The sequence below is a fragment of the Zonotrichia albicollis genome, chromosome 2, assembly GCF_047830755.1.
Source record: "Zonotrichia albicollis isolate bZonAlb1 chromosome 2, bZonAlb1.hap1, whole genome shotgun sequence".
Lineage (NCBI taxonomy): Eukaryota > Metazoa > Chordata > Aves > Passeriformes > Passerellidae > Zonotrichia > Zonotrichia albicollis.
Genome location: NC_133820.1, coordinates 368633 through 390922, shown reverse-complemented (window position 1 = coordinate 390922; position 22290 = coordinate 368633). Strand labels below are relative to the sequence as shown.

The window sequence follows — 22290 nt, the reverse complement described above, 5'->3', positions numbered from 1 at the left end:
CATCTAGAATGCAGAATTTATGGATCACAAGGACACTATGCAGAAAAAAAACAGAGAAAAACTCCGTATATGCACTGGAAATTCCCTACTAAAGGGAAAGATACAAAAAGACTAAAAATATACACTAATTAGCATAAGAAGTGAGAAATCAATTACCAATAAATGACAAAATACTAATTAATTAAAGATAATGATGTAATTAAGAACCCAAGAACACTAATGTCTTGGTTTACTGAAAATGTTTAAATAAGTGAAAAAGTTCGGTATCAGTGCCCATGTGAAGGCCGAAATTCTGTCAGGCATACAGCCCCCGGCCAAGAATAAAGGAATGCCTAACCTGCTGACACTAAAAAGATGGCTGTAGAGGGTTTAATTTATCCTGCTGATTCAGGAGGATTTGGTAGCACGGGGGCACAGAGAGAGAATGACCACCCAGACCAAAAGGATGGGAACATTTCAGGCATACCTGGGTGTCCCGGGGGATACAGCCATGGAAACAGAGTCCAGGGACACGTGGGCAGTGGGTCTCACCTCCATCCTCCGTGTTTGCAGAGCGTCTGCTGCTGCTCATTGCTCCCATCAACACAGGCAGGGCCTCACTGCAGCTCACACATATATATATATATATATAAAATATATACAGACCCTAAAATTTTGGTGCATGCCCTGTGGCCCCCGCAGTCCTGTGAGGCGCAGAGGAGCCGCACGCCGGGTACAGTTCAGACAGATAGTTTTTAATCACTGCCATTAAATATTCGACAACATATTTTATCACGTGACTCCCACTAGCAAAAGTTCCCCCCTGAATTTGGTTTGCTAACGTAAGGATATACCAAAACATCAACCACACTGCTGGATGTCTGCAGCGACAGCGTGAAACAAGGAACTCACACACCGAAGCACACGTAAGTACCACTGCTGTTCCAAGTGTACAACTGGAATGACCTGAACAGAAAAAGCGCAATAGAAACTCACTATCACTCCTCTAGGCGGCTGCAGCTCGTGGCTAGCCAGGGCTGTCCGAAGGAATCGTGGATTATGTCATGGATTATTTCATGGATCATGTTGTGAGAGCGTTTGAGGCTTTCCAAAGCGTGCTGCCCTGGGATATTGCACTACTCTAAATACAATCCAAGTGTGCTGTTCACCCCCTGGCTGGCACACTACATGGCCTGCAACTGGTAAATACTGCTTTGTATCTCAAAAGCCGAGGGGGGTTTTCCAGAGGTTGAGGAAAAGCTTGCTGTATCAGCTGTTTCCAGTTTGCGGAAAAAAAAAAAAGTAGAGTTAAACCAGTAATGAATAAATGGATGATATGAAACAATTATTCTGAATTAGTGCTAGTGAGTGTAGGTCACAATAGGATCTAACAACTGAAATGTACTGACACAGGAGATTAATTGAATATATTAATATGCAAAGTTTTGTTTCTATTTTGAAAGTAAACTATTTTCGTTGTGCCTCAAATTCAAATATAAGCCTTACAAATACCCATAGCCTCTGTTATAAATTAAACAGCTTCTAAACAATACGTGTCAACATTCAAATCTCCATAAACTTTGGCAGCTCTTTGGTAAATACTTATAAATATCAACTAACAAAATGGTCAAAAGGGAGGGGAGAGGCTGCCAGCAGGGAGCCTCTTCTTGTGGAATTCCACAGAGGAGAACAGAAACGAAAGAGCTCCCTAAGCAAAATCTGTGTCCAGGATTGACAGGTTTTAGTGAGACAGTAGCTCACCCTTCTTCTCTTTGTCTATTCAAATACTATTACACCGAGATTTCCATAAACTTCTGACCATTTTTTGTGCTCTACCATATATACACATTCAAAGTTTATACACAAGCTGAAGTGGCTGTTTACGAGCAGAGTTAAGTTTCAGTGCATTTAACAATTAATTATTGCACACAGAATAATCTCAAATGCCCAATTATTCTACTGGATAAAACGTAGGAACAAATACAACCTTCTGCGTCTCCGGCCACCTATCTGTCTGTAAAACCATGAAACAAATACAACCTTCTGCATCTCCAGCCACCTATCTATCTCTCTGTGAAGCCATGGCTTGGTGACACCCTGGGTGCCAGGGAGGGCTCTGCAGGGCACCTGTGGCTGCCTGCTCTGGATGGCACAGGGGGGGCAGGTGGCTTTCTGGCTGGCAGCGTGCAGAAGCAGTCAGCAGCACTTTGACTCCAGCCACCATCCAAGGCAAAGTCCGAACCGAGGAAGGGTTTGTGCTCAGCTCCCAGCAGGGCCGGGCACCCGGCCGGTTTCCCGGGGCCGAGCTGTGTAAAATCCGGGACGCTGGCAGATGGCTTCAGCTTGGTGGGGAAGTTCTCGTCCTCGTCAAACGTCACCCAGCCCCTGGGCTGCACGTTCTCCACCTTGAGAGATTTACTGCGCAGGCAAAAGGCGCTTGCGGCTGCACCCACAGGAAACAGAGGCTTGCTTGTGCCACAGCCGGGCGGGGGCAGAACAGGGAATGGGTGGGGAGCAGCAGCTCCTGCCAGTGCCTGTGAGGGGATCCTGGACTCCCGTGTCTCCGTCCTAAATGGGTTCCCAGCACTAGGAGTTCTTTCTGTGAATGGATTCGAGCAGTTCAGCCCAGTAATAAATGGGTTTGGAGAGCTGTGCTGATGTTCCTGGGATGAGTGGAAGGTTGGAATAGGAGGTGTTGCTGACATGCAATTTACAGGATTCGAATTCTCCGCATTTCTTTGCCTTACTGAAGGCAACTGTATCAACTCCTTCTGGTTTGAGGTTGGAGCGGGTGATGTTCGGACAGAACTCTGCATCTTGGACACGAGCAGCTGGAATGACAGGTCTTCAAAAGGGTCACTGCTGAGCTGGGGTTCAGGGTTAGTGCCGTGTGTCCCGTTGGGATTCTGCTGCAAAGGAAGCAACACGCTCAGGAATCATGCAGCTGGCTCCAGGGTATTCCCACTGCCCCCTTCTCACTCCCCAGCTCCAACTTCAACCCAGTTTTGTTTTAACTAGAGCTGTAACAGCAGCCTGAACCCCCTCTGTCTAAAGAACAGCCTGTAAGTGTTAAACACCATTCCCCCCTTCCTCGGTGGGGAATGCAGCTGGAACCTACTCCCTGCAGGCCCCAGTCCCAGCAACAAACACTAAGGGAACTTGGCACGGGAAAATGTTCGGCAAATGGATGCTAAGCGAGGGACACTGGATTCTAAGCAAGGGACAGCCCAGCACAGCTATGGAATGAAGAGCTCAGGTTACATTGTTTGGAGTTTACCATACTGATGTTACAAGCAGCATTAAAGCACCACAATGAAAGGCAACATTAGTGTTATTAGTGTGTGCAGTCAGACATTGCTATGTAGGGCAGGCATCCGTAAGCATCTCTTTCTTCTTGGCGTGAAGAGGGACAATCGCTAATTAAAACAACAAGTTATCCTTGGAGAAGAGAGTTTTCCCCACAGAATTTCTCAGCTTTTAAAACCAAAATATTCCTCGTTTTACACACTGCTTCAAACAACAATGCAAGGTATTTTTTACCTCGTACAAGCTGTCCAAAAAGGTGGAGTATCTACTTTGCTCAGAATGTGCACTGACAGAACAGAGTTTGGAGCTTCCCCTTATCAAATGACTTAAGCTTAAGTAAAAACGGTTTCTAAGAGTTCAAATGTCACAAAAAGATTTTATGACAAATTAGCAGACAAATTTAATATACCAAAACAACTGAATTGACTGTCTATAGTTGAAGTTTTTAGCAGAATAATATTAAAACAAAGGCACTGAGTAACTCAGGAAAAAATGCGAAAAATTGAACTGTAGAAGGAATAGAAATCTAATGCAGCCTGGCACCAGCTGGTTAAGTCCTGTGGCCATTTGAAAGTACAAGATCGCAAAGAAACCATGAATCCAAATTGCTCCTCATTCTAAGTAAAAACTTGCTTGGAGTAATTCTGGAGCCAAGTGTTTTTAAAATGGTAACAGTTTGTTTTACTCTGGGTCACAGCAAGGTCTCTGTTCCCTGAGAAATGTGATATATGGGGTTTATTCTGAAATAGCATGTGGCAGTGCAGAAGAATCAGGATTTATGTGCATCAACGAGAACATTTATTGCCAACACTGATCTGTTTTTCCCTGAACAGCCCGAGATCAGGAGGCTCAGCAGTGCCTAAGCAACACTTAGGCAAAGGCCCAATTGTTTCACAAAAAGATGATGACCCACAATAGTCTTTCCGGCCTTAATAACAGCAGTGTCATTTTCAATGCACCATGAAAGGAAAAAGCACACTGTGGTATGACAGTCACCCATGGATGCAGACAGGTGTGTTTAACGGGATGGGGCTGCAGATGTATGAAACACCATTCATACATCTCTGCTGCTAAATGGATGGAGCCACAACAAGAGTGGGAAATAGTCAGATACCTGTTACCCTGACGGTTGCTCCTGCTTGTGAAAGAGAAACACATATCAGAGCAAGGAAATTAGCAAGAAAATCCAAGTAACAAAGCAACCTCGTGTTAAAAACAATACTTTCAGAAGTTTTCACAAAGCCATTTTTTGAGTTTTGAATACAAACCACAAGTGTTTACTACACACTGCACTAAATTTTCCATTTCTGTTGTCTTCTACTGTAAGCTCAACCATTAGGAGTCTTAAAAAACCAACTCAAGTCCATTCTAATGATATTTCCATACAGACACCCATTGTGCAGCTGATTGTGCTACTGTTTTGAGACAAATTACAGGAATCTGAGCATGGATGGTCTAATTCTAGTCACCTATTACCATGAAAACCCCACAGCTCTCATTCTGAGAACTGTGTCAGTATCATCCCTGAACCATAGAAATAGCTTTGCAAGCTGATAAAACCCATAATGCCTCTCCTTCTGTGGAAATCCACAATCTCCCTTCTTTGCAATAAAGGCCTACTTCCAGTAACTAATTCTCTTTTTCAGTGTGGAGATTGTATAAACTCCTGAATATTCACACTGTACCAGTCATTATTTTTATAAGAATAGATTTCATTTCTCCAAAATCATAATCAAGATTTGCATAGAAGGATGGCATGGAATTCACTATTTCTCAAAAGACCTTGCACTTCTTTAAAGACATTTCCTCAGAAACCTTGCACTTTTTGGTCTAAGTTTCCAAAATGAAAGGCAGTTCACAGGCAAAGAAAGAGGTTGAGGAGAAACAAAGGAAAAACATTTAAAGATTTTTCCAGTTTGAGTTCAAAAATCAGCTCACTGAGCACTGAATTTGGCTGCTTCACTGTGGTACAACATAGGCATTAACTACTGTAGCAAAAAAGGGCTTCAGATATAGGCAAAAGAAGAAACCTGAGCAGCACTGAAAATCTGCTTCTGCATTTTTAAGCAGCAATAGGAAACTATGGCTTTTCCTAGAAAAAGTTGGTGTTTTTTATCCTAACAGTCTAAATAATCCCAGAGAAAACAGCACGTTAATGTTACTGTATGAAATTTCCACATTATGTGGATAGGTATTTTAACTGACACTGGGGAATGGGAAGAATGCTATTTTTCTCAAGTATTTATTAATATATTGATTAGACTTATTTACTTACTTATCAATGTCATCTCCCTTCAATGAGTGATCACCAACATCAAGCACCAAACCATGCAGTAACAATTTAAACCTGTGCTGCCTTACTGTGCAGCTTGTCATGCACATAGCCATTATCAAATCATCTTGCCCTGATCGAGAGCTTTTCCATACAAAGTTGCCAAATGACAACATCATTTTAAGACCGAGCTGCCCATAAACTGTAAGGCTATCACAAGTAATCCGAAATTCCATGTTTAGTATTTAAGATGTTAGTTATTCAAGGACAATACACAAGCCTTTATTACTCTCCTTGAGCCCCAGGACCATTGAATCCGATCTCTGGACCCTTGTTTTTGTTTCTGTGCTCGCTCTGAGGGTTCCTCAGAAGCCTGCAGCACCAGCACGAGTCCCTGCAGGGCTTTACTCACGTGCTGCTGGGAGGGAGCAGGTTCCGAAGGCAAACTGTGAGAGGAGCGGCTGCGCGGCGGCGGCTGCGGGGGCTCCAGGCTCTGCGGGGCTGCCACGGGCACCAGGGGCTCCTGCATCCTCAGCACAGCGGGGCTGGGCTGGGCAGGGCCCGCAGCCTGCGGCTTCAGGGGCTCCGGGAGCAGCGGCGAGCCTGCACGGACATGGCAGCGATTGTCATGGTCAGGAACAGTAACCAGTATTGGGGATGGCAGGATGGGGAAGCACCAGAGGGAACTGCAGAGAAGGGGCTGTGAGAACAGCAGCTGTTCATGGCAGAGGGACTGGAATCCTCAAAAACTCAGCACATCTCCAGTAAAAATTGCTACTCAAGTTTAAGTGACAGAGGGCAGGGTTAGATGGGATATCAGGAAGGAATTCCTTTCTGTGAGAGCAGGCAGGCCCTGGCACAGGGTGCCCAGAGCAGCTGTGGCCGCCCCTGGATCCCTGGAATGGCCAAGGCCGGGGCAGAGAAGCTTGGTGGAAGGTGGCCCTGCCCATAGGCAGGGGCTTGGAATTCATCTCCAAGGTCCCTTCCAACACAAACCATGCCGTGGTTTTACACAAAACACAAACCATGTCACCCCAAAACGAGCTTCAGCTATACTGAACAGTATTTTGGAAGTCACTATTATAAAATGTGTGTTTTTATACATAAAAAGACAAAGGGTTTTTTAAACTGTAAGTTTAGGAAGTTGTTTTGAGAGTCAGACATGAATGCTATTCCACATCTTATGATTACAGAACTAACAATGCATAGAGCATCTGGTGATCAGTGGCCAGACTGTGACAGACCAGGGTGCTCAGACCAAACCCTGCAATCTCTGCAGTTTCTCTGATACCACAGAATCTATGGGTGATCTTGAGATTAGCATCCAAAAATGCAATACTTGTGGGTGCCTAACACAAAGTGCCAAATGCTATTACATCCGAGCATCTTATTCCTAGTGAAAAATGGAGACATCTGTTGAGAACAAAGCATTCAGAGCAGACTGTAGCACTTGGCTGAAGAGGGACATTTGTGTTTAACTCACCCCGTGGTGGTTCCGCTGCCTTGGGCTGCGCCTCCGGTGCCGGTCGTGCCCCCGAGGGACGGACATGGCTTTGTGGGGCACTGATAACTCCAGCTCGGGGAGGAACGGTCTGACAGCAAAGGTGGCAAAAGAAAGGATTTTAGTGCAGCTTTGGAGCTGCAGTCACCTACTGCTAAATGATTCAGAATAATCCTGATCATTTCACAGAATAACCAGGATTCTGTGAACAACAAACTCTTTTACAACAGCTGCTCAACTGATTTTTTTAATGCACATGCAAGAACAAAGAATATGTTTTCAAAACATTATGATGGTTCAATTCAAAGCAAAGGATTTTTACAATGCTTTTCAACTTTATATAAATGCTTACCTGTGCAACAATGCTAGAAACAGTTATTAGTTTGCTAGTCTTAATAAGATAATTTACCTAAGTGCACGAGTTGTAAGCAACAAAACCAACAAGAGCAACTACTTTATTTGGAGGTCTGTTTCTCATCAAACAGTATTAATGAAACACATCCTGTGTCATCTGAAGGCTTAAGTCTCCCTGAGGTTGATGGAATAGAAGTTATTGTGCTGGGAATGTAAATTTCAAAGTCTTCATCAGTATTTGAAGACACATGGGAAGCTATTCCAGATTAGAATTATAACAGTAAATTACAAACAACACAGCGAAAGCTGAATAAAGGGCCCTGGGATAAAAATGCCAGAGATCAAAGGAAAAGGATGGAGAGACAGGAAGGACTGAGAGACAAGTTTGTAAGACTTGTTTCCTGTAAAATGTTGTGTACCAGAGGACATGCTAGAAATGGTTTTCAGAGCAAATTTCATTGCACAACTCTACACAAAAACTCATTAGAAACAAGCAAATACTATAAAAAAATAGTCTAATTCTTGATCTTAGTTTTACTAGCTATGTCCCTGGTTTTGTATCATGTGATTGCTTATGCTTGGCTGGGTCCATTGACCAACGTCCTGAACTCTTGCAGCCACCTGACCTCAAATTCCTGTCTGAATTCCTGAATCTCCTATCTGATCTGAGATTGCCATGATGCATTTTGTTATTTCTTTCAATATTCTGACAGTAGGCAGGAGGATGATGGGATTATACACCAAAATGTATTTTTAAAAAATAAAAATATACCAAAAAGGAACAGAAGAGAAACTAAGTGTAAAGCAGCTCTCAGGATCCCTTAGTGGGAAGCAGCACCCACTGTAGCTACTGTCCCTGGCCCTGAAATCGCTGAGATGAAATCCAACAATCACCTGAGACGAAGGCAACCACACAGTGAAAAACGAATACATTCCTGCCTATATATACCACTTTTTCTTTGCCCAAATTTTAGAAGAGGCCATTTTACATTTCCAGAAGAATAAAAAATAAAAAAAAGGAGCCAAGATCATGAATGGTTCACTGTGAGAATCAATCCCTGAGAAAAATGAATCTGTACAATTTGCTTCAAGGGAAACAGCAGTTTTCATTAGTTCCAATATTGGAATATGCTGCAAAGTCACAGAACTATCAACAGACAGTCCCATTACTCAGTAACTCCTTAAGAACACCTGTAGCTATTCAAACACTGTCCTCTTCCCTCCCATAAGGCTCCTACTTGCTTCTGTTGAGAATAAACTAGGCAGACAGATTTCATCTCTTGGTTTCCTGATTGGGGTGAAGCATCTGAATGCCCATAAATCCTTTCCTTCCCTCCTTCAGTTCAGTTCCACAAACAAAGGAATGAAACACAGTACTAATATCTGCTGAAAGAGTTGAAGGTTTCATTTTTACATGAAGACTCTTACGAAAATTAGTCTTTAAAACAAGGTACATCAGAAGATCTCAGCTGCACATGTAATCCATTAATGGCCCGTCAGCAATTAACTGCTAGCATGATTTATGTTTCAGTGCAGAAGATAATGCATTTTATCACACCAAATCAGTAAGGACATAGAATAAAAACAGTAACCTTGCAGTTATTTGAAAGGAGATGTCAAATGTGTAATTGGGAGCCTATTGTGTGATTGCAGAGTGCAAAACAATCCAGTCCCATCCAGTCTGAACACACATGGTGCCTTCCCCTCACCCCACAGTATTTTCAGTCAACAGACAAAAATTGTTGAGATCATTAACTCTGTAGATTTCTTACATGTGCTGTGGACTACCAGAAACGTGGATGTAACAAAGAGCAGACACTGAGCAGGACAATGATCTCCAAACATTAAAACCACACCTACCGGTCTGGCTGTACCCGCCGAGGGTGGAGGCTGAGTCCGAGCTGGAACAGAGAGCAGAGATCACTGACTGAGCATTCATTTAAAATCAACGTCTGTCTGTATAATAGTACAAAGCACGTGTCTATTACCTAAGGTATCTTTTCTTTGTGTTCCAGGGCTTTTTTGTGCTTTGCAGCATGGAAAACAAACAGATTGTCTGCGTTAGATAAGCCACAAATGGGTATTAGAGGGCGACGTTACATTACTGCTACTGGGAACAGAAGCAAGGAGATAGTGACTTTTTCAAAATCTATAACATATCCACCCACTGTCAGTAACACACTACCATCCCATGGCACACACAAAGTCATTTGACCCTTTTTATTACAGATTGTTTAAATCACATCCTATTTGTTGCAAGCTAAAGACACCACTTGTACAGGTCCCCTGTGTTCTCAATGGTGTTGGATGGAAGCTGTTTTGTTTCCTGGTATATTATGTAGATGTTCTACCAGCAGGGGTTAAACCAAAGAGAGCTGATGGACAGTTCCTGACCCCACTCTGTTTATGGGATAAACGTGTCAGAGCCCCAGCTTCACCATGGCCATGCTGAGGGCAACCTTCGGATGCAATATGCCAACCGGGCAGGGCAAGAGATTACAAAAATACCTTTAGTTCAGACAAGTCCACAATTTCTAACAGGCAGGGAGGTTTGGGACTCTGGCTTGAGTTTCTGCTGCTTATTCCCCAGGAAGGCAAAGTCACCATGCCAGTGGCAGTCAGTGGAAGGAACTCTGTGGTGCATCACTCACTTGATCAAATCAGCCTCCAGCTATCAGCCTGCCCTGGAACCAGTCAGAATGGGTTTCTGGGGCTGTTCTCAGGGAAGCAGCTCCCACCCTGAGCAACCTGGTGCCAATTGACCCTCCTTGGAGCACGAAGCTGGAGTGGATAATCACTGAAGGGGCCTTCCCACCACAAATATTCTACACATAGAGTGGTTTTGCCAATTTAGAAAAATGAACCAGCAATGCAGCCAAAATTAATGCAGCATCCTGGAGGAAACCCTGCCGGTGACTCTATCAGGACTTGCATTGCTATTTGCTGTGAAGGACACGTTCCTGAGAGACAAGGAAGAAACCCCAGCCCATGACTCTGCAGGCATGGCTAAAGCAGGACCCATCCACAATAATCCCATGTACTCCAAGCAGAAAGGTGCAAGAGAAATGCTGCTCAGAACTGTGTGTTACACACAGCTGGCTATCAGAATCAAAACATCTACACTGTGCTCTTTAAAAAGAGGCAAAACATAAAATTATAGACCAAATTTTTGAAATGGAAGCCTCTCTCCCCAGATTATACAAACACACATAGTACTTTATGAAAAGTCAGGCTCCCTGGATTCCTGATTTAGTTACAGGTGCAATGGTCACTCTGATGACCAGCAGCTACCTGAGCTTCCTCTCAGCGTCAGCCTTAAAGGCATTCTTGATCAGAGCTCTCTAAGTTTTCACTGAGCTTTTCATAAATGCCTTCTGTAACAATCCCCACCACCACTGAAAAGCAGGAAGCAGCCTGGCTGGGTGAAAGCTATGCTAAATAAAAGAACAAAGATCTTACACAATAAATGCGTTAATGAAACAACCTTTAGTGTCACAAGAGCAATAATATTATTCAGATGTTAAATCAGAAATCCATTTCTAGAACACAAAAATTGTTGTGTTACCTTCTACTTCTCTCCTAGCTACCCCAGGACTGGGAGGAGCTCCAAGACCTTTTCAGAGAAAGAAGAGAAGCTGTACATAGCATAAGAAAAGCAGTAGATTGAGAAAGAAAAAGCAGAAAGAACACTGCCACAAGTGTTTACACAATTTATCTCTGGTCTGGATAGATTGCAGTCACCTGTAGGAAATAACTCTTTGTAGCAGCATGGGGGACCAGACTGGTGTGAATTACAAACCATCAAGTGCAATCATGTTTAGTAATACCTGTTATTTCAATTTTACATTATAGTTGAATTTGATTCCTTCAGAATGTTCACTCTACACAAACCTTTGGCTATCCCGTGTGATCTGTCATGCCAGTCTTAAACAGAGCAGAGCACAGAGCTGCGCTCAGACACTGGGGAGTAAATGAGCACAGCACTGTCACCCTGCAAACCCAAGCCTGATCCCTGCCATTCAGAACACTGAGCAGTCTGTTTGTGCCATGGTACACTGAATAGGAAATGTGATAAAGCAATACCACCCACCTCATATAACGTAGTGTATCCTGAAGAACTGTATTACTGAGCTGCCTCTACACAGCACTGTGCACTTGGGACAGCTGCACCCATTGGTTTAACAGCTCAGATTGAGAGAAAAGGTTTTCAATCATGCATAACCATGCTGAATTACTTTATTTCTGCAATATCATCAAGCATGCACTGGGTTCCTAAAACTATGGCAAAAACATGGCAGGACATAGCCATGATGGAAATACTGAAGGCATCTCCTAGCTGTGACAGCTTCCTGCTAAATCCCTCAGCTGTGACACAGCCTGCTGCTGTCTCACCAGTGTGAGATGTGCCCAGAAGCTCCCTGTGATCTGTGAGCTCTGTCAGTCACAGAGCGGGCAGAGTGAAGGCTGCACTTGGGGCTGAAATGGGACTGGCTCCAGAGATGATGGATCTCTGCTTTGGCTGAAGATCTGTTTCAAAGATGCTCAGCCCCAGCATGTGTTATCTGCTCTGGCTGAGAGCCAGGCTCTGCCAATTCTCATCACAATTCTGACCATGAATAACTAACTCTGTGAGAGGAGCAGCACTGGGGCTGCACAGGAGCAGGGCACAGCCTGACAACATCCCTCTGCTCTTGTTCTGTGCAGGACGAGGACCAAAGGCAGCTCCTCCCAGCAGCAGGGGGACACGGGCACACGTTCCTGCATCGCTGCACCAGGCACAGGGAGCAAGATCTCGGGCATGAAGATTGGGCAAGGTAACCAACGTTCACTACAAGGGGCAGAAACAGCACAGAGGGTAAATACCTGACATTTCACTTACTCCTAGTACTCATTTCACTGACTCATAGTTCTCTCCAATAGCGGGAAAGCAAAATTATTGTGCTGTGATAATGCTATCACAAAGGGCAGCATGGGAATATTTCAATCTTAGGGACAATAAAAAATATTTTAAACCAATTATAAAAGCCTTGGCTGCAACAATCAGGAAAACTGTCTAACAGTATTAAAGGAAAAAACTGCACAAATGTTATTTATTAATGTCAATTGACAATTAGCAGCCTTTATAGTTTTTAATGTTCTCTGAAAATTTAATCTGTAATGTATTACAAAAACACTGGGTTAACAGAGGGCAACACTTTAATTTTTACCTATAAACAACTGGAACTTGTAGGATCCTCAGTGAATTTTTTTTGTATTAGCATACAAAAGGTCTCCACTTTGTAAAGCCCTGCAATGAGTGCAGAGCCTTGTTCACCTGAACTGAGTTACTTCTGATATAAAATAGGACCAAAATAAAACACTTAGATGCCCAAAACCTTCTCTCATCTTCAAAGCATACTGAGGCATTAGAAAAAGTGCCATGGGCAATGAAGGGACTGAAGCACTTGGGGGAAAATAGGTCAAAATATGTGAAGAAAAAAAGTTTATTTTTAAGGCACAACATTTAAAAGACATGATCAATGTCTCTTTGCATGTGCTATGGAAGTCTAAACCCAAAGCCTGAGCCACACTACACAGGGATATTCCACAGAGCTTCCAGAGCCTTGCTCCTAGGGAAGAGAAACGTGCCCTTTCCCCACTACAGTCACCCATAAGGACACTGATTTTGGTTCCAGCCCTGGGCTAACTTGCTTGGAGCTGAGCTCAGGCACCCATGAAAATCACTCTTTATGCTTACACATGTACACCATGAGTGGAAAATGGAGAGCAGAAAAAAGTAAAGAGCTTCTGGTTGGAATAACATATGAAAAAATATACTAGCGTCTCAAATGATTGCATAAAAAGCAAGTTTTATGCAAGTTACAACTCTATGGAAAGCTGTGTTGGGAAAGGTGATAGAAGAAGACAACTGAGTAGTCTTTGCACAATTGAGACAAACCAGGCAAACAGGATTGTGTCAGTGCACAGAAAACCACACAGGACTGGAGAACAATGAATTAAATCTCACCTATGTTCAATGTGGTCCAACAACTGCTTCCTAAAGCTTCTGCATTTTAACTCAGCTGAAATATTCCATGTTGGGCATGAAACCTTCCTTGTCTCACCAGTATTTCAGAGCCAAGTACATTTTTGCCTGACACCAAAGTTACCTGATAGTTACAGACTACTTAAAATAGTTCATGTATTTTCTGAGATTACTCCAAACTTCGGAAGCATTTTGTCAAAAACGTCTCTTTCCTACCAACTGAGGGGCAGTGCCTGGAATTGCCACTAGCACTTCTCACCCTCCCTCATGTATTGATGAGCTGATTTAAGTCCAAGCAGGACAGAAAACGTGGGCCAGAGAAGGACAAAGCCTACTTTGAGAAGCACTTCACAGCAAAGTTAGCTGGATGTGCTCAGCCAGGACAAAGTAATAGAAATCTGGAATGACCTTCATCTCTGACTTTAAAATACCAACTTCTGGAGAAATACTACTTCACCAGAAAGTGAAACGTAGTTCAGAGGGGGAAGAAAGAAATGGCAGGGACGTTCATGAATTATCCAGTTCTGGAACTTTGAGACTTGCCCATTTTCACACCTTCAGAAATCATCACGATAAGTACTGTCACAACAGGTCCCCACAGCAGTTTTGCTACGCAGTCATATCCAAAAACAATTAAAATCATTACCTCCAAATTCCTTTCTAGCAGGTGCAGGACTCCTACCGCCTGACAGTATTTAAGAAATGAATGCAGCAATAATGAAAAGTGTCAGTGTAGTAGGAGGGAAGAAAGAGAATGAGAAAGTTAAAAATCACAAGGGTCACTTTGTTATTAACTATGTAGCCCAAATGCTTCTGAACATCCAGTTTCTCTTAGTGCTCAATTGTTCACATTGTCAGATGATCCAAATGAACTCCACATTAAAAACTTAGACACGATAAAACACATATATACTGATGCCAAAACTAAAGGAATAGCAATGAATCAATGAATGCACAAGTCTATTTCTATTTTACTTTAAAAGAGATGCTATAAAAAATGAACATGTTCAGTAAACATAGCTGTAAAATTTCACATTTTTAAAACTGTGAAACTAAGTTTTTATAAACTTATTCACTAATAATATTTAAATGGTAAAAATGCTGTTATTTCCCACTGCTTTTAAATGTGCCAATTAAACATTTCAATTAAATAACCAGTGAGCCCAAGTGCAATACACAGTTTGGGTTTGCACTTTCCAGTCCCTCTCACAGACTCAGGAAAGCAGACAAATGTTCCTGAGCAGCTGGGAAGGTCCCCAGGCACCTGAGGGGGAAGGCGGGCACTGCGGAGGAGCTGGACGGGCAATGGCCAGCAATGGACACCCAATGGTCAGCAGTGGGCACCCAATGGGCAGCCCATGGTCAGCAGAACAAGGTCCCCGTTACCTGAGGGCGGGGGCGGGCGCTGCGGCGGAGCCGGGCGGGCAGGAGGCGCCACGGGCCGAGGGGGCGGAGGGCGCTTGGGCTCCAGGCTCTGCGCAGGAGGCTCCTTCTGCTGGGCACCAGCCTGCAACTCAGCTGGAGGACAGGGCAGAAAACAAGGCACAAATTCACATCTTGGACATTCCAAACATGGCAAAGCTTTTCTAAATAACAATACGTAAGTTCTTGACAGAGGGAAAACAAGAGGAATGAACCAACAATGAAAAGAAGCAGGTTCCCTAAATCAAAACTTTTGCCTCATATGTTTTCATAAATTTACGTTTTCCATGAAATCCTGAACAATCTTACCAATTGCAGCATTCCACATTTTGATTTTGACTCTAACCTGTGAACTAAGTTCTCTGGAAAAAAATGCTACAAAGGGAATTCTCAAGGCATTTGAGCAGATGAAATAAACTCAATACCAAGTCACTCCAAGCACCATCACTGTGTTCACATGTTCATAATTTTAAAAAAGGCTGTGTTTAAACAGAAGTTTTCATATCGTGCTCCCAATTTACAAATGTGCTGATTACAAGTTCTGTCTTGGAGCTGACAGGAGTAGGGATGGTCAGGGGCCGTATTCCCAGAGACGACTGGGGTGAGCCAGGATCCTACAGACCCACTGCAGCAGAAGCGGGCTGTGCCAGTGTGCAGTACCCACCGTGTGTGCACACAGGGCCCAGGAGCCTCTCCCAGCACGAGGGCTGTGCAGCACCCACCTTGTGAGGACACAGGGGGCCCAGGAACCTTGCCCGGGGCCCGGCTGGGCCTGGCCGGCAGCGCGGGGCCCTCGGGCAGCGTCGGGGACTGGCAGGGGCTGGAGCGCGGGGAGGAGCTCGGGGACGTGCCCAGCCCGGAGCTCGACGTCGGCTGCAGGTGCTGGGGAAGGATTTCTTCCACTTCAGCGCTGTAGTCATCGACGTCTCCTGCAGAACACACCCCAGGGGAGAAACACACATAAAAATGAGATCTTGTGAAAGAAAAGCCCCCAGGTTCCAAGGAATTAGCTCAGCAACCAAAGTGTGATTCTCACATCCCAAAATTACACATGAAGAACACAAATGTATTCAAACTAGCTGAAAATACTTCAAGTGTGTAATATTTATTATAGATATATATTAAAGGTAATTGTAACAGTGTGGCAAATGTGAAGTTGATTAATCTACGAAACAATTATCTTCACAGGTTATTTCCTTGGTTTGCAATACGACAAGCTTCACTGCTCTTCAGAAGGCTGGGCAGGGGATTTCAAGGTATCGGTTATTTGTAACAACTTGTGCTTCCAAAGGTGGAACGGTGTTTAAAAAAACAGGCTCAACATAGATGAGCTTTTGAAAAGTAAACTGTCAATTTTGAGTATCTTCAGAATATATTTAAATGTAGATGAGAGTGAAGCAGATTGTCGAGATACTGTTGTAAATAATGTGATTTCTAATCTGTTTTAGATATATATTTATACATGCATTAAATTACCACATCATTCAGGACTGTAAGCATTTCAAAGTGAGGAATGCTTTATCTCAACAAACCTTCCATGTCATAGTCTGCAGTAACCTCAGCATCTTCACAAAGCAAAGTGGAGCTTGTGGATGAAGGCAGACCAATATTAATCTTCTCTAGATTCATTTCATCTTCCAAACTTCTGATCCAATCTGGATTTTTCAAGTTGATATTTATAATCTTTCCTTGTAGCTGAATTGCCAAAAAAGGTATGCACAAAACAGAAGTTGTTTAGAGTAGGAATGTTAAAGCTCAGCAGTTTAGATTTAAAAAGAAAAAATAATTCCTGAAAATATCACGAATAAGGTTATAGGAATTTCTGTGACTAAACAAAAATAATTCTGATTTTCACTTCATTTTGGTAGGCAACTACACTTAAGCAATTTAAACTCTTCATTACATTAAAGCATTTAATTTTTTTTGGTAGAAAAACTAGCAACTCCTACGGTTCTCCTTCTCAGTTAATCGGGAAGCTTCTGGTTTTTTTACTCTGACACTTATTTACAAAGAAAAAGAGACTTGCTTATAAACTACATGAAGCAAGTCATTTTTAGAGGCTGGCACAGAGCAGGTCCTCATTCTGTAAAGTGACATTCTACCCAGAGCCCCTTTCCTGTCTGACCTGCCAGTGATATCTCAGCAGACCCAGGGATCCACCTGCAAACATCACACATTCCAAGCCTTAACAGCCACACACTAGTCAAAATTTAAACATCAGAAGTTAAATTTTCACAAGGATTAAATACTGACCCCACAGAAGTCAATGCAAGCTGAAATTTTGACACCTTTCAGAGTTAGTAGAACAGAAGCGCTAAATTTTTAATAACTGCAGGCTATAAAGATTTTTAACTGGTTAATTCAAGGAACTAAACTCTGCTTTTTGAATCATAAAAGACCTCAAACCCATCATTTGATGAATATCCATTCCAATAGCTCCTAATTTATTTTTAGGAGGATATTGTTAGAGAACTGAGGTTTGATACTTCTTTTATATGGCTTTTGAAACTCAACATATGGTATGTCGCTACCGAGAGGAAAAAAACAAAGATGCAAAAGTCTAGTACAGAACAGAAAAAAATTGTAAGAGTCAAACCAAAACAGTAAATCCAACCCACTAAAGAAGACTTTAAAAAGCTGGATTTTCTCTTGCTATACAAAGATTCAGTCCTTTTTACATTACCTCAGTACCATTCAAATTCATAACATTCAGAGCAGAGCTTCCTTCCAAAAATGTTACCCACATCTTGTCTTCCACAAACCTGCAAAGTTCATTGGGAACAATAACCACAAAATACCACAACACTTCACAGTACAATTGCTAGCCTAGTGCAAATGCAACATCCTCATTTTCAGTTTAAAACTACTAACCTAATTCTAGAACACAACATTTGTATAAAGATCTCGAAAATAAGAGTATCTGGAAAAATCATGTCTGAAAACTGAGACACACAAAAATGAATTCTAAAGACACTTAAGTATGAAAAATGAATTCTAAAGACACTTAAGTTGAAATTCAAATGCTAAAAATTAAACAGATCATACCTGAAAAGTTATTTCCTACCTAAGGAAACAACTTTATTTAGGATGATCCCTTTGAACCCAAACATTTCCATGAGTCTACAAGCAGAGATTAAAAGCAAGAAGTTTTTTAACCTTATAAGTATAACTTCGCCATAGCTTGCGAATTTTTGAAGAAGATCATCGATCAAGTTATCATCAAAATAGTTTTCTTCAGCTGAAGAACTGATGGAGACCATCACAGTGCCATCAGGGGGACCTTGCGTTGCAATCACCTCCTTGTACACTTTCTGTCTCTCTTCCGCTTCAATTTCAAATATGTCAATGTCAATCAGTGCAACCACAGGCCTTGGAAAAAACAGACAAGAAAATCCTGTCAGCAGAGTATCTGAGCAACAAAACACACAGCATGGGCATTCAATCTCAGGGAGTGGTGTAGGAAATGGAATTGGAACCTGTGATCAGATGTTTTCAGCTCTGCTCTCCCGTAGTGCAGCAAAGTGCCAGGGTTCCATGTGTAAGGGACATTAGTGTCACTGTGGAAACTGGCATTCAGGAGATCCAGGTCTTCAGCTGCAACCAGCAATGACAAAGGAGGAAAAACACAGTGATTGCAAGGATGTGCTAATTGTGAACAGAAAACACAGGAAGTAAATCCAAATAGAGTGTCTTATAGCAAAACCCCTGCTCAAAGTTCCTTTTCCACTCCTCAGATGTCAGTAAGTGGGATCTGATTCACGGCCCTTTCTTTCAGCCTCACGGTGTTCACAGAAGGTCTGCTACCAGTGTGCTGTGTCCTACCAAGCCAGGAACAGGAGCTCAGCATCACTGGCATTGTGAGCATCCCTAAATGGATCCTCTGAGTCACGTAAAGAACGTTTCAGACAGCTGAAGGAAAGCCTCAAACCTGATCGGTCAAAGGGCCATTTCCTCCTCCTCCAGAGGATCCGGTCCGTCCACGCCGGTGTGCGGCACTTCTCACTCGTGTCATAGTCATCAGAGAACAGGTCATACTTGTACGTGGGGGCAAAATTGATCTTCCCTTCCAGAAATCCCCTGAAAATCTGTACCAACACAAGGGAAACAGCTGAAACCAACCTGAGTTCTCTATGCTAACACTGACAACCTGTATAAACACCTCAAAACACAATTTAAAAACTTGCTACTTGTTAAAACGGATTCCTCTCCACATTTTATCTGCTGAAAACATTTGACACTGTGACTAAACACATTTGACACTATGACTAACCAGTGACCCAGACAATCACCAATGAACAGAAGTATGCCAGCAGTTACATCTTGAAGCCCAGGGTTAGGAATGATCTACTGTTCCTTCAATGTCATGACCGACTGGAGGTCACCCAGAACATTGATGCTGTAACACAGCACTTTATTCTGCTGCTTATTGGTTCCTGGGTCAGCAAAAGTGGGGAATTCAGGCGCACATTTTATGGTTTATATCTATCTGAACATGCCAAATTCTCCCATAAATTCACAGACACACACTGGTTGGGGTGGGAAGGGACCCTAAAGATCATCCAGTTCCAAGCCCTTGCCATGGGCAAGGATGCCATTCACCAGACCAGGTTGCTCAGGGTGCCATCCAAATTCTTCCAGGAAAAAGCTGACAAGTTGCCCCATCAAATAAATAGATTTAAAAAAAAAAAAAAAAAACAAGAAGAGTCCTTAATACATTCAATCTATCCCAAATGAGCTTCTCACTCATTAAGTGTTTAAACTGGACACAAAATAAAACCCTTTAGCTAATTCAGTCAGCTCTAACGGGCATCTTTCCTTCACTTCAAAAATGTGTAAAATAGAAATCTAACTTGGATCTTACAGTCAAATCTGCACCAAGCAGCAGGCTGCCCTGTTTCTCTTGCTGGAAATACAATTTGAAATCCAGTCAATTTAAAAGTCAATGTCAGAAGATCAGTGTCAGAATGCTGGAAGCTTCACAACTTCTGAGACAATTAATTTGGCTTCAGTAATTGTTTTCTAACCTACTTTAATGGAGCAAGCTGCTGTGTTAACACCTTTCCTGAGCAGCAGGAACAGATGTGAACCTGCCCCGGCAGGGACAGAGCTGGTACTCAGCCAGCAGTTCCCAAACCATGGGATATCACCCCAACAGGGAATGCTGCTCCTGCTCCCCAGCCAGAAGTCCTTTCCTGGCAGTACAATGTTCTGGCAGTTTCCATAGATTTGTCCAGCTCTCTAAGTGCTGGAGGCGTCTCCACAACCTCTACACATCATGTTTTGATCCACTTGACAGACAATGTGACAAAGAGACAGTGCTGTCTGACCGCGTGAATGTACACTTGCTTTCTGTAAACAGCTGTTAAACAAACAACTGAGTGAGTAAAAAAATCCAGTGTTTTGCCTCCTGTTCTGGTGCACAAGATCCCAGCACAAATGGAAGGGAAATCAGCAAAGTCTAAATCAGCAAAAGCACTGCTTGTGATCCAAGTGCTAGTGAGCAGACAGGACCAACAATTGAGGATTGTCTCTCTTTTTACCATGTCCAACCTTCCCACACAGAGCTGCAGAGGGGGAGCAAGAAACCCAACAAATGTAAAAAATGTAGCTTTCTTCACACTTGGTTATTCCGTGTTTGCTTTGCAAATAAAGCTACCATTTGGACTAGTCCTTTTCCCAACAGTAACAGCATTAGGCCTAGTACAATATAACTACAGAGTAACATTACCAAACATTATAATTATTCATCTTGAATAGTTACATCTCACAAAAGAAAAATATTATAATTAGCAAACTCCATGCTGAGGATACAGATTTACAGGAGCATCAGAGCAATTGCTAAAACCAGTTATAAAAAGGAAGTATTCTCAAGTCTGTGACATTTGAACACACCTGCCCAGAGTTTTTCTGGTTGATGAGCTGGTCTCCTGCTATGAGGGGATCCCAGTTCTGCTGTCGGATCAGCTCCTTCACCTCCTCATTGGGCAGATCTATTCGATAATTGAAGTCCCCACACCAAAAAATGTAGTCATGGGAGAAGAGCATCCTTCCCTGCAAAACAGCAGCACACACTGGAGGTAAAGCAATGACTGACACATTTACTGCTTCCAGGTTCAGAAACTCAGGTTTTTGCTGTGAAATATGTATCATTTCTGGGTGATGAAGACAACTGAAACACAGCCTAGTATTCGTGTCCCTATGGTTACAACAACACGATCAACACCGTGGTGTTAATATATCGAACACAAGAGAATTGACATTTCCTATGGAGTTGCCATTTCTAAAGCAACACGACTCAAGTCAATTGGATTCTAAAACTCTTCATCTTCCTCCCTCCTGTTTCAGAAGCCTGCTCAAAGGTGATGGCTGCTGCCTGTGACAGAGGAGAACAAAACACTCCCTGGGACTCTGTGACACGGTCTCCTGACAAACTGCAAATCCAGAGCTTTACCATTCACATTTAATTGAAGACTTTTCAGTTCCATCTCATTTTCATCACTAGAGAGACATCAGGGCTTTATTACTTTAAACAAAGCCCAGATTTTCGAGTGAACTTTTACTTCCCCCTTTGTTTTGATTTTTCCACTGCCCATAAGTAAAACCAAGCAGATACACCGGCAGATTGAAACAACAGCATTTAGGAAACTGTTGGATACTTGCTAGGAAAACTGTAACATGACAGTGGGGACAAATTTAGAAAATAAAAACTCTGTAAGATAAGATGTAAAACTCCTGCCCAGTGCCACAGAAATTCACAAATTTAAGTTTGATGGCAAAACTTAAAACAGCTTTAAGTCTCAAAGAAGCATTTTGTTGCACTGATAACAGTTTCAACTTGGCAATTTGATAATGAGAACATGGCATGGAATAATTCCTGCCATGTACTGAGAACAGGGATGTTTTGCAGGGATTTTTCCTCATAGGTGATTGTTTCCTGTGGCTACCAAAGTTCTACTGCATGTCAGGGATCTGTAGGGTCTCTTTCCTACATCTAGTCCTTGATTTCAAACGCAAGTGAACTAACGTTCCATCATGGCAAGGTCTGTTCTTTCTGCAGTGTTCTGTTTTAATAAACACTGTAGGAGCTCAGTTATCTCTGTGATGTCTAACCCGAGGAAATCTAATTACCACAGTAAACTGGGGAAAGGGAAAAATGCAAATGGAGCTTCGGGATGACACTGCTGGGGCTCCAAGGGTTTCACTTTGCATTTGTTATGGAACTTGAACACAGCACTTACCATTGGAAAGCCAAGCTTGCGAGAAATCTCTACAAAGTCTTCATTTCTCTCCTTGACCTGGGACTGGCCTGCAGCAAAGTGACTGCACACAAAGCAAAGGCTGGAGGTGTGGAACAGCATCCGAATGGCCACGGCCCCCTTGTTCCCCGTGGCTCCTCCCATGCCAGTCTTGACAGTATCCACAGCAACATCC

At 42.8% G+C, this 22290-nt stretch overlaps 1 protein-coding gene and 1 long non-coding RNA gene across 13 annotated transcripts in view; one reads left to right on the top strand and one right to left on the bottom strand.

The window, feature by feature from the left end:
* Positions 1 to 22214, top strand: part of LOC141725886 (uncharacterized) — a 23551-nt gene extending 1337 nt beyond the window's left edge. The window contains exons 2-4 of the long non-coding RNA XR_012577464.1: positions 12117 to 12226; positions 16048 to 16115; positions 21205 to 22214. This is a non-coding gene — a long non-coding RNA (uncharacterized LOC141725886). The remainder of the gene's footprint in view (positions 1 to 12116; positions 12227 to 16047; positions 16116 to 21204) is intronic.
* The window catches only part of SYNJ1 (synaptojanin 1), a 48647-nt gene continuing 27070 nt past the window's right edge, over positions 714 to 22290 (bottom strand). For 4 of the 12 annotated variants that reach the window (XM_074529859.1, XM_074529849.1, XM_074529875.1 and 1 more), the window contains 16 exons: positions 22098 to 22290; positions 20752 to 20910; positions 18788 to 18944; positions 18336 to 18453; positions 18016 to 18228; positions 17543 to 17621; positions 16392 to 16554; positions 15582 to 15788; positions 14824 to 14955; positions 14084 to 14122; positions 10978 to 11025; positions 9401 to 9439; positions 9273 to 9313; positions 7041 to 7149; positions 5970 to 6160; positions 714 to 2888 (listed from right to left, as the gene is read on the bottom strand). In XM_074529859.1, coding sequence (XP_074385960.1) covers positions 2043 to 2888; positions 5970 to 6160; positions 7041 to 7149; positions 9273 to 9313; positions 9401 to 9439; positions 10978 to 11025; positions 14084 to 14122; positions 14824 to 14955; positions 15582 to 15788; positions 16392 to 16554; positions 17543 to 17621; positions 18016 to 18228; positions 18336 to 18453; positions 18788 to 18944; positions 20752 to 20910; positions 22098 to 22290 — 2734 coding nt within the window. In that variant the 3' untranslated portion in view covers positions 714 to 2042. Of the gene's footprint in view, positions 2889 to 4399; positions 4424 to 5969; positions 6161 to 7040; positions 7150 to 9272; positions 9314 to 9400; positions 9440 to 10977; positions 11026 to 14083; positions 14123 to 14823; positions 14956 to 15581; positions 15789 to 16391; positions 16555 to 17542; positions 17622 to 18015; positions 18229 to 18335; positions 18454 to 18787; positions 18945 to 20751; positions 20911 to 22097 lie in introns of all 12 variants that reach the window. The other 8 variants (XM_074529917.1, XM_074529938.1, XM_074529911.1 and 5 more) reach the window with 8 other exon arrangements.